Source organism: Gossypium arboreum, chromosome 13 (assembly GCF_025698485.1).
Source record: "Gossypium arboreum isolate Shixiya-1 chromosome 13, ASM2569848v2, whole genome shotgun sequence".
Lineage (NCBI taxonomy): Eukaryota > Viridiplantae > Streptophyta > Magnoliopsida > Malvales > Malvaceae > Gossypium > Gossypium arboreum.
This window is the reverse complement of record NC_069082.1, coordinates 113,744,135-113,756,137: the sequence shown is the minus strand read 5'-3', so window position 1 is coordinate 113,756,137 and position 12,003 is coordinate 113,744,135. Positions and strand designations below refer to the sequence as shown.

At 32.4% G+C, this 12,003-nt stretch overlaps 2 protein-coding genes and 1 pseudogene across 2 annotated transcripts; 1 reads left to right on the top strand and 2 right to left on the bottom strand.

Moving 5' to 3' along the window:
• On the top strand, positions 1–2,814 carry LOC108461716 (putative pentatricopeptide repeat-containing protein At3g15200). Its single transcript, XM_017761639.2, has 2 exons — positions 1–414; positions 804–2,814. The coding sequence occupies exon 2, from the start codon at positions 927–929 to the stop codon at positions 2,640–2,642; it is 1,716 nt and encodes a 571-aa protein (XP_017617128.1). The 5' UTR covers positions 1–414; positions 804–926; the 3' UTR covers positions 2,643–2,814.
• A 1,063-nt stretch (positions 2,815–3,877) lies between these two features.
• On the bottom strand, positions 3,878–7,155 carry LOC108461420 (uncharacterized). The gene is made up of 4 exons (XM_017761264.2): positions 6,764–7,155; positions 6,003–6,398; positions 4,288–4,702; positions 3,878–4,189 (listed from the first exon to the last, which is right to left on the bottom strand). Exons 1-4 carry the CDS (start codon positions 7,083–7,085, stop codon positions 3,988–3,990), a joined length of 1,335 nt encoding a protein of 444 aa, XP_017616753.1. The 5' UTR covers positions 7,086–7,155; the 3' UTR covers positions 3,878–3,987.
• A 2,706-nt stretch (positions 7,156–9,861) lies between these two features.
• On the bottom strand, positions 9,862–10,814 carry LOC108462650 (30S ribosomal protein S20, chloroplastic-like; annotated as a pseudogene).
• Positions 10,815–12,003: the final 1,189 nt, after the last annotated feature.

Here is a 12,003-nt window from a genome sequence, read left to right as displayed (position 1 = left end):
ATAACCAATGGTGGGTTCTAAGCTACAATAACAACCCAAAACCAAGAAACAATTGTCTTTCTCAAATCTAAAACCCTAAATCTTGGCCCCAAATGAAATCAAAAAAACGCTGAAAAACAAAGAACGGGAAAACACTTGGATGCTAAAACCTTCTTTTTTTTTTTTGGAAGCCATGAAAAGTTTTTTGTTAAGAGGCATTTCACTCACCACTCGCAATTTTCTTCTCTTATTCCAAAACCCAGTTCACTCGTTCAACCCACTCGCCGCTTCGACTCGGTCTAGACTCAGGTTCTACTCATCCGAATCGGTTTCTCCCGTTGAAAGGAAGTCTGACCCTGTTATAGAATCTGCTTCAGGAGCTGATGCCCATGTCACGGATGTAGCTTTGCCTGTTTGAGGATGTGAGTAATAAAGGTAAAAAATGGGTTAAAAAAATATTGGATTTGGGTTTCTTTTTGGCAATTTGTTTCTTGTGTTTTTGTTTAGATGATGAGAAAGGAAAGTCAAGATGAATGAACAAGTTTGATTTTTACTTGGTTGGTTTGTTATGTTCATGTTAGTCTGGTAAAAAGCCTTAAACTGGGTATGAGGATTTAATCTGTGCTTCTTCTTTGCCGGAATTTACTTTTTTTTTATTTGAAAATTATTTGATTGGTTGTTGAGAAAGGAAGGGAAACGAAATCATGATATATATATATATATATATATATATATATATATGTTTTTGTTTGGATAATGAGCAAAGCAAGTGATAGTTTGTTTCCTAGTTTTGTTGTTTAACTTTGTTAGTTCTTTGGTGCCAGAGCTGAAAGCCCGAATCAAGAAAGTTGGCTGGGAAAGGGGATGAAGAGGCACTCCCTTCAGTTCTTGGGGCCATTTTGCGGAGAAAGTTGGCTGGGAAGCATGAGGAGACCGATGATAAATTGATGGATGAACTGAGTGTCCCTAAACCTCCTTTCTGTATTTTTTTTTTTAATCTTTCCTGTAAAGCCAACTGCACTTTCTCATTTCATCTCTCAATGATGCGTCTCATAACACAATCCCAAATGTTAAAATGCTTATGCCAGGAAGCCGTCATCCATCGGAAATTCCCATTTGATTTCCCGAAATCACATTTTCTCTCCACCTCTAATCCCGCTGGCCCTCAATACCATCCCAGCGTTCACATATTTCCCTTTCTGGGTGCCACTAAAAACCCAGTTTTTCTTCATTCACTTGCTAATTCTGATGAAAGCACTGGCTTTCACCAAAAATCATACGAGGCATATTCGTTGAAACTCCAGAACGTTTTAAAAAACCATAGAAATAGCAAAACAGAAGAGATTGAGCTAGCTCTTGATCAATGCAAGGTTACAATATCTGATGGTTTGGTCTTGGAGTTGGTTAGGCGAAACCGTTTTGATTGGAAACTAGCTTATGTTTTCTTCCAATGGGTGTCTAAAAAAAGTGAAAATTCACTTGGTTTTGATGTTTGCAATGAAATTCTTGACATTCTTGGAAGAATGCATCGGTTTGAAGAGTTAACTAAGGTGTTTGATAAAATGTCTGAAAGAGGACTTATTGATGGAAGGACTTTTAGGATTTTGGTTAATCGGTATGCTGCTGCACATATGGTGGAGGATGCGATTGGGGTTTTTCATAGGAGGAAAGAATTTGAATTCAAGGATGATTTGGTTGCATTTCAAGTTCTTTTAATGTGTTTATGTCGGTATAAGCACGTGGAAACTGCGGAAACATTATATCAATTGAAGAGGAGAGAGTTTGGCTATGATTTAAAGACAATGAATATTGTTCTCAATGGATGGTGCGTGTTGGGGAATGTACATGAGGCTAAAAGGTTTTGGAAGGACATAATTGAGTCAAAATACAAACCAGATCTGTTTACTTACGGAACCTTAATAAATGCATTGACGAAGAAAGGAAAGTTAGGTACTGCGATGAAGTTGTTTCGAGGAATGTGGGAGAAGGGGTGTAATCCTGATGTGGTAATTTGTAATTGTGTCATTGATGCGCTGTGCTTCAAGAAGAGGATTCCCGAGGCTTTGGAAGTGTTTAGGGAGATGAAGGAACGTGGTTGTTCCCCAAATGTTGCAACATACAACTCGCTTATCAAGCACCTAGGAAAGATTGGGAGGATGGAGAAGGTTTATGAGATCTTGGATGAGATGGAGGAGAAGGAAGGGTGTTCACCGAATAATGTAACTTTCAACTACTTGCTCAAATTTTCCAAGAAACCGGAGGAAGTTCCTGGTGTTTTGGAAAGGATGGAGAGAAATGGTTGCAATATGTGTTGTGATACATACAATTTGATCTTGAGGTTGTATATGAAGTGGGATCATGAAGAGAAAGTTAGACAAATGTGGGATGAGATCGGAAAAAGCGGATTGGGACCAGACCGGCGATCTTACACAGTAATGATTCACTGGCTGTATGATAAGGGAAGGGTTGAAGATGCTTTGAGCTATTTTAATGAGATGACATCTAAAGGAATAGTGCCAGAACGTAGGACCGAGATTTTGGTGAATTCCATGAGGAACAAGTTGGAAGAGCAAGAAGGTGAAAAACAAAAGAAAGATCAAGGGATAAATGGCAAATCACCGAGGTTTAGGTCTAAAAGGTTTAAAAAGACCAAAGCTAGGTAATGCTTCCTCTAAAATTATACCATAGTTTTAGTTCTGTGCCAATCACCGAGTCTGGTTATCATTCATTAATTTTGGTTGTAGTTAGTCGGATGTGTTTCTTGTAATTCTAATTTTTATTTCACTTAGTAACTTCAAAAAAAAAAAAGCTTATATATATCGATTGAAAATTAAATTATGTTTAACATATGACAATATTGGATTACATATATTAATTAAAAAATAAATTATGTTTAACATATGACAATATTAGACTACAATGTAATTTATAATTTAATTTAATAGTAATTAAATTATTTTTATAATTAATTAGATTTTTATTATTTTTAAGGATAAATTACAAAATATTTATTTTCGTTTGTCTCAGATGACATTTTAGTCACTTATGTTTAAAATGTTTTATCATTCTGTTACGAAGTTGTCATTCTATCGTTAAATTACGTTACCTACCTAATAGCGGTTTTATCTGGTAATTCAAATAAGTTTCAAATGTCAACTTAAATATCTAGTTGTTGGGATGAAAATAATTTTTTAATTAAATAATTTTAATTTAGATTGCTACATAGGACATTCAAGTTGGCATTTAAAATTTATTTGAATTGTCACGTAGGACTACTATTAGGGAAATAATGAAGCTTAACGGTAGACTAATTATTTCATAACAAAACGATAATGTGACTAAAACGAAATATTTCAAATATAAGTGACTAAAATAACATTTGAAGCAAATAAAAGTGACTATTTTTATAGTTTGTGGGAAGGATATTGGCACATGTGAATGGCCTGCAATGGAACTGATTTTACGAGGCAGTGTTGGGTTAAAGCAAAGTGGTGCAATTGCTATAATTCCATCCAAAAATGACTTCCTAAAATGTCAAACAGTTTTGATTGGAAAGCCAATTGTTTCAGCAATCCCGTGTTCAATTCCAACCTTAATATGTTGGAATGTCTTTTATCATAGCCATAATATTTTGTTCTTCTCAAACAAACTGCTTTAATCTACTGTTTGCATAGACATGTACTTTTACCAGGTTGAAGAGTTTGAGGCAATGCTCCTCTTTAAGCATTAGAGGTAACTAGGGAATAAGCAATGTAATATTGCCTTTTTCTTTTATGAATCTTATGATGATAAAGTAAAAAAAAAAAAATTATGAGAATCAGTTGAAAATTAATGATGAGTGGCAATTGGGAAGGGATGTTCAATGTCGCATAGACATGAAACTGGTCAAGAAATCAGATAAATTAAAATTTGTATTTTTCTCCTTTTTCATTAAACTTTCATATTAGATTTGGCTACACTTCATGTGTTAAATGATCAATCAATTCAAATAATTTGAAGATCAAACTCTCATGCATGGGATGTCGTAGATTCTTGCAATTTCATTGTCTTTGCACGCAATCTCTCCATGAATGCTGGATTGGCTCGAAGCCTGTTCTTGACATATTTAGTACGGGCCTCCTCCATCATTTTGTTAGCTTTTCCGGCTTCCTCGATGAGAGAAAAGAGTGTTCTGAGGCAATCTTTTCTGTTCTCTTCACGGTGTTCAAACCTTTAAAAATGAAGAATAAACAAATAAATTTACCCACGAGTTCATGAACCCGAAGCTTAGCACGAGTCATATGGAAAGCAAAAAAGAAATATCTTTACCTCTCTCTAGTAATTGTAAGTTCATCTTTGCCTGGATGGTATCTCTTTCCAACAAGCTCTCGTAACCGGCGGAATTGATGCTTTGAAAGCCCGAGCTCCTTCACTGTAACAGACATCTTTACTTTTCTGTTTTTGGGATGCCACGCATCACCACCAGGAGCAAACACCGCCCGAGTTTGCCACCTAAGGATTGGTCCCTCACCAGGTGGATCATCCAAGTTCTTTTTTAAGTCCGGTACAGCCGTCTCATCAAATTTTGGTTGGCCCTCAGCTTCCACCATCTTTCCGTATTCCATCACCATCTGATCCTCGAATTCCTTGAATTGCTCATAAGCTTCTTCAACTTCAAGCTCGCCTCGTTCACACATATCGCCTAGCTCATTAAACCTTTCTTCCACCTTTTTCTTCATCTCATCTGATCATGCCAGGATAATGCTATACGATTATCATTTGCATAAAATTATGAATTATAACGAGCCTAAGTTTAATGAGTTGGAATAGCATGAAGCTGCAAAGTAATCCCTTGATCCAATCCACTTCAAACCCTAACACAGTCCATGTTGAGTGAAACTGCACCTATTGTCATATTGTACAAGCTCCATGCAGTTCTTAGTTAAGAGAATATGTAAAGTTCAAATGAAGGTCTAGAGTCTAGAGGCCAAAAAGATAAATGGAATATTATCATAAGTGTCAAATTTTATACTAGAGCTATGAATTTGCTTCCCTTTAATCATACAAGCTATGTTTTTGAAAGCAAATCATATAGGCATAAAGCAACCATGGTAAACTATAAAAAAAAAAAGAAAAAGAAAAAGATCTGTTATCAAGCAGCAAATCTGTGTTTGTAACTACTAATATGTAAGTTCTGCATGCATATTCAAGCGAAACAACTAGCATACAAATCACTTACCATAAAAAAGTTAAACTAGAAAGCAGTAAACAGAGTGACATTAAAGTGAACTTGAAACAACCAACACTGACTCATAAAACAGATTCTTAAGCCTTAGCAACAGCCTTCTAGTGACATTTACATGCAATCGCAAGCAATTGGCTTTGACAAATGAAGTAGACAAGGGTCATTTCTCATTTACAAACATTATGGACAAACATTGCAAATATTGACAGGTTTTCTATCCACACTTTGTTTCATCAAAAACTGAATGGGGGCTAATAGCTATATTACTCAGACTAGGGTGTGAGTGCAGGATACAGGTGTGTTGAATCTTCGCTAACTTCTTTCATATATTTCAAGGATCATTGTCAGGTCATATCCCCATAGCGATGTCTATATATACGTTGGACACAGGTACTTCAAGAAAAATGAAAAGTAGGAGCATCATAGGCTAATAGTTCAGATTCTTCAGAAAGTGCATACATAAAGCCAAATATATTAGGAAACTACTTTGAAGGAAGATTGGAAGTAGGTTGCTCAAGTCAAGACAGGGAAGCGGATCTCTAGATTCAATTTTGTAACACATACAAGTTTACCAAGTCTACCATTCATTACACTACAAAAAGAAGCCCTGAAAATAATGCAATCGATCATTTCACAAGAAAATGGATTGATAATCTAAACATCTATCAATATTGCAGACGATAAGCTAGAATTGGCAGAGATTTACAGGTCCACAATAGAAAGTAAAGCGACCCAGTACAATAGAACCAGAGAGCCTCACATAGAAAAGAACATATGTGATATTAAAATCAAGAAAAACCTGGGAGGAGCTTGTCCCAGCTAAGCATGTCCTCTAGAATTTCCTCGCACTCCTTTGTGTCTTTAAGATATCCATGCTGAACAGCTTCCTTAATCATTTCATCCCACTTCTGATCATCCATGTTAAAGTACTCATCCTTGACCATTCCCTTCACGACTATATCCCTGGCACTATACAAATTTTCGATCTCTTCATCAGTCGAATACAAATTATCAAAATCTGACTCAAACTCTTCATCGTCCACGTTGTCTCGTGGTTGCACCTCCAATTCATCCATCAATTCATCATCCGTCTCCTCATGCTTCCCAGCCAACTTTCTCCGCAAAATGGCCTCAAGAACTGAAGGGAGTGCCTCTTCATCCCCTGCAAAGTACTTCTTGATTCGGGTTTTCAGCTCTGGCACCAAAGAACTAACAAAGTTAAACAACATAACTAAGAAACAAATTATCACTTGCTTTGCTCATTATCCAAACAAAAACATATATATATATATATATCATGATTTCGTTTCCCTTCCTTTCTCAACAACCAATCAAATAATTTCAAAAAAAAAAAAAAGTAAATTCCAGCAAAGAAGATCAACAGATTAAATCCTCAGACCCAGTTTAAGACTTTTTAACATGAACATAACAAACCAACCAAGTAAAAATCAAACTTGTTCATTCATCTTGACTTTCATTTCTCATCATCTAAACAAAAACACAAGAAACAGATTGCCAAAAAGAAACCCAAATCCAATATTTTTTTAACCCATTTTTTACCTTTATTACTCACATCCTCAACAGGCAAAGCTACATCCTTGACATGGGAATCAGCTACTGAAGCAGATTCTAAAACAGGGTCAGGCTTCTTTTCAACGGGAGAATCCGATTCGGATGAGAAGAACCTGAGTCGAGACCGAGTTGATACGGCGAGTGGGGTGAACGAGGGAACTGGGTTTTGGTTGGTTTTGGTATAAGAGTGAAGAAAATTGCGAGTAGTGAGTGAAATGCCTCTGAACAAAACCCTTTTCATGGCTTCCAAAAAAAATGGTTTTAGTGTCCAAGTGTTTTCCCGTTCTTTGTTTTTCGGTGTTTCTTTCATTTCAATTGGGGCAAAGATTCAGGGTTTTAGATTTGAGAAAGGACAAATGTTTCTTGGTTTTGGGTTGTTATTGTAGGCTTAGAACCCACCATTGGTTATGGCTGTTGTAATGGACCAATTTCAGGCTTACATTGGTTTACCTAGAACTGATTGTGGGCCGGGCTAGGTTCAAATAAAATTTTAGGTCTATTTTTAGACTCGACCTTTAATATGAGTCTAAAAATTTATTTAAGCAAGACTCAAAATAAAATTGTTAAGTCCGAGCTCGACTTGGCCTGACCTATATTAATTTTTTTAAACTTATTTCATTAAATAAAAAATTAAAAATATAATAAATCAAATACATTTAAAAACATAAAAATAAATATTAAAACAAGAAACAAATAAAAAATGAGAGTAAAATAATTTTTAAAACAATACACAAATTGAAAATATAATAAAAGGTTGTTATATTAAAATTCAAAATAAAAAAGTAAATATGATTAAAAATAAAAAAATTTATTTAGTATATAATTCGGTCCGAACTCGGGCTAAAAAAGTTTTACCCGCGGGCCTCTTTTTTTTTTGCCTAAACCCATATTTCAGGCTTATATTTTTACTCGAACTCTCCTATTGTTTGGGCAAGCCTTGAGCCGAGCTGGATAGCCCAACCCATGATGACCTCTAGTTTAGCCCCACACCAGTTTTCTTCTTCATTTTCATTAATATGTTTTTTTTTTGTTAACTATATTATAGATTCCAGTATTATTAGAATTAAATTAAATTAGTCCACTTATTATTAAATAGATCAATTTAATCTCTATATATTAAAACTCTTAAATTTATAATAAAATTAACATTTATTATATATAAAATATCTTGAAATTTATTTTTATAATTACTTTTCAATTCTAAACAAAAGATTTAATTAACAAAACTATAAAATACGAACTACAATTGACAATTTTAATATGATTTATTTACTTTTCACAGCAGAATAACTATAAGCTATCATTTACATTTTATTTTCTAGAAACATAAGATCGTATCAATTAAACATTAATTTTAAATATTCTATATTTTCTTTTTATATAAACATTAACATTCCTCAAATTTTAATGTTAACATTAATTTTGTTCAGTTCTAAATAATTTTTTTTAAATCTAGGCTATTTACGTTACTAATGGAAAGATAAACGGTAATGATACAATATTATGGATAATCAATAATTGATTTCACATCAATTAAAGGAAACATGAAATTCATAATTTAAGATCTTAATTATATTGAAATTATTTTTCCATTTAGATAAAAATAATGTAAATTTTATAATCCTACTTAATCCCCGAGCTTACTTTAATGAATTCTTTTAGGAAATGAAAAAAAAAGAACTTAAAAATTAAAAACAAAATTTGATGATAAGAAAATGGAAGTGAAGACATTTAAGCAATTAAATAATGAAGCCCCGTTATGTCTTTAGTCCTTAAAAATTTCATTGAAATATCATTAAACCATACAATAACTTCGTTTAAAATGCAATTAAATAAATAAACAATTTAAAACAACATCCTTAAAATACTCTCACAGTCAAAGACTAGAATAAGAAAAGTTTAGCAGCATTTGGTGTTTTTTATAATTTTAATGTAATGTGATTTTTGAAATGTAAATGGTTCGAATTTGATTATCGAAAAATTATTTTACAATGTTTAGTATACATTAGAAGCTATTGATTAAAATCTTAGGTAAGTTACATTATTTCGTAAGAATGTAATGATAATTTATGAATTTACTCTTATTAAATAAAAGATAATATTTATATATTTAATTTTTATAATAAACTTTACTCTTAATAAATATTTGGATTAAATATTTAATAATAATTTTAATTGATGTTTTAAAATTTTTAATTTATAATGTTAATTGAACGTGATCTTGTTTCAAATTTATCTTACCTATATTTTTAAATATAATAATAATACACATATAAAATCATATATATATCAAATTTGTTTTGAAATAAATGAAAAAAATGTTTATATAAAAGCTTGCAAATAATCCATTGAAATATAGAGAAAATTTAGTAGAATAAGAAGAAGATAATAGTTTTTTTTTTTTTTACGTTTTATTAGTAAATTAATATCTTAAATTAATATAAAATAAGGTTAATTTTGTCTTAATATTATTTTTAATTTCCTCAACATTTTATTAAAAAAACCACATTAGCATATTGACGAGAAAATAACTCTTAAGATAAAATTAGATTCTAAAATAAATAAATAAAATTTAACATACCAAATTAGATTCTTAAGATAAAATTAAATTCTTAGAAAAGTGATGCTTACAATCATACCCAACGCTGCGTTTGCTTATTTACCACTGATCGAGTATTGCTTTATAGATATTGGATTTTGTGATATTTAAGTTACAAAAAAAAACACATTTTCTGGATTTTGTGGTTCTTACGTTGACCGAGTATGTCGGCTTGTTAGTCTTTAAGTAGACAAACAGCTGCCATATTATGATTAGCAGTTCACCTGCCATTCAGATTCAGAGACTTCCGGTTTTGTTTCAAGTATTGATTGAAACAAAATGGGAATGCTTAATGAGATAGATCCTGGGAGTGCTACACAGGGACTTGTTTGGTAATATCCAAAACAATTACAAACTCAACAGAACAAGATCCTCAGATGTGTTGAAAGAGAGACCATTTAGACGACTGAACTGAAAATGGGTAACAAATAACAGTTTGGGTTCACTGCCTAGGAAAAATACAAGTTTTCGCAACATGCTTACTCTTCTAGGCTGCATTTGCAGCTGGATCAAGGGTATACCAACCGTGGTGGATTTCATCAGCCTCCTTTCTCCTTGCAAGACAGACTTTCTGCGTGCTGCAGTGTTCCTATGCAGTGTTCCCACTTTTACTGCTTTATCCATCACTGAATAGGCTGTCAGTTTCTCAATTGGTAAATCTCTTTAGCTTGTGCTTCGGGTTTCTTCCGCAGCACATCCAGTGCCTCCAAAACCTTGAACGAGAAGAACACACAATTCATTCGCATTTCACGTAACATTATGAATCTTCCAAGAACGGGCAATAGAACAGATTCACTTAGCACTTTATCGGAGTTGCTTATGCTGTTTTATTGCATATTACATCATCGGGTTGAAGTATAATTGAAGCCATGCCTAATAGTGCTAAGCATTCATTCACATGAAAGAGGGTATGCAAAGAAGCACAGTAGGACACATAAAAGTCTGCCGTCCAAATATCCTATGCACAGTTGAACCTATAACCGTTAATAGGCAATCAGATAAGTTAACTTCATGTAAAAAATTATTACCACCTTCATTCGGGTTTTGACTTGGAATTTTTTTGCTTTGTTGTAAATTTGCCTTTTGTTGGCTTGACGAGCCCTCTTAGCGGCTGAATCGGCCTTCTTCTTTGGTGCAGCCTCACAAACAACAGAATAACGATTTGGTTTTCGAGTAATTGTGCTAAAAAGACTCACTGAAACAAAAAACAGCAAACATTCGAACTCACAGTCTTAATCTCCAAACGGAAGGCTTATTCTAAAAGGCTTATTCTAAGGAAGCAGTTAATATCTAAAATTAGAACGACACACAACCAGTAGAATCGGTAGAATTGTCAAGAAAATCTATCAAGAAACAAGGACAACACTGGGGGACTGGAAATGCAAATGAACCCAGAAATATATACTGAAATGTTAATCTTTCCCAGGATTTTCCTGCCATCCAGATTAAATGTTTGAGTTTTTATCTTCTTAATAAATCTAAAGAAGAATAAGAGAAATAATTATTGGGGTCGTTTCAATAAATACATTAAAAAAAGTGTTTCATCTTTTTTTTTTTTTTTTTGAAAGAAAGTGTTTCATCTCTTAATGCTAAATGTTGGGACTTTTTTTTTTAATGATCTTCATTGTGAGTAATACTTATAATAAAGTTAATATTCACAAAGCATAAGTTTAGTTAGTAAAGTAAATGTTTAAGCAATAGAATGATTTTTAAATTTTGTTGTTGGCAACGAAATATTAAAATAATCATAATTGAATAACCCGTGAATATTTAAACTAATATCATTTTTAATTCATACAAAATTTGTATCAAATTTACAACTTAAAATTATTAGATGAAAATATCATTAAAAATTGATTTGTACCATGTGTGCATTCTCAAATAAATTTGAAACTTCATAAAATTTTATTAAATATTAAATAAAAATTAAATGAAAAAATAAGAGAGTGTCACTTGTAGAATATATACCTTATGTAACTTGCTATATTATATATATATATATATATATATATATTTTATTAGATAAATACATTGTCATTGGTTTTAAAATAAGAAATAAATACAAATAAAAAATTTAATCCAATCGATTTAAATTTAAGGGTAAACTACACCTAAGATCACTAAACTATTAGTAAATTTACGTTTTGATCACATAATTTTAAAAAGATACAAAATAATTATTGAATTATTTGAAAGTTTTCATTTAAGTCACTAAATTATTTGAAAGTTTTTATTTAAGTCTCTGGGTTGTTAAGTGTTTTTTTTTTAAGTCCAGCTAGCAAGCTCCAAGCGACGATTCAATAATTGATACAGTGAATTAATACTATTGACAAGTAGAACATACCTTAGATCCAATTTAATTTGATGGTCAATGTCAAAGATTAAAGAAGAAAGCTATTAGATTTTGGTTCGAATATTTGTGATGTTCAAAGTTATTTTATGGAAAAAAACTAAACTGTAGAAGAGAAAGGGGATGAGACCTTTCGATTGGTACAAGCAAAATGGACAGAGAAGGCCATACAACAACAATTTTAACATCCTAGTAACTTAAATGAAAACTTTCAAACTCTTTTAAGTTGGACTCAAAATCGGGGGTGAAGCTAGAAAATTTTTTTAGGGGCCAAAATTA

Coding starts and splice junctions, on each gene's coding strand:
- LOC108461716 (XM_017761639.2), top strand. CDS start 927: ATGGATGAACTGAGTGTCCCTAAACCTCCTTTCTGTATTTTTTTTTTT.
- LOC108461420 (XM_017761264.2), bottom strand. CDS start 7,085: ATGAAAGAAACACCGAAAAACAAAGAACGGGAAAACACTTGGACACTA. Junction 4,703..6,002: donor CTGGGACAAGCTCCTCCCAG/GTTTTTCTTGAT, acceptor TGGCATGATCAG/ATGAGATGAAGAAAAAGGTG. Junction 4,190..4,287: donor CTTACAATTACTAGAGAGAG/GTAAAGATATTT, acceptor TCATTTTTAAAG/GTTTGAACACCGTGAAGAGA.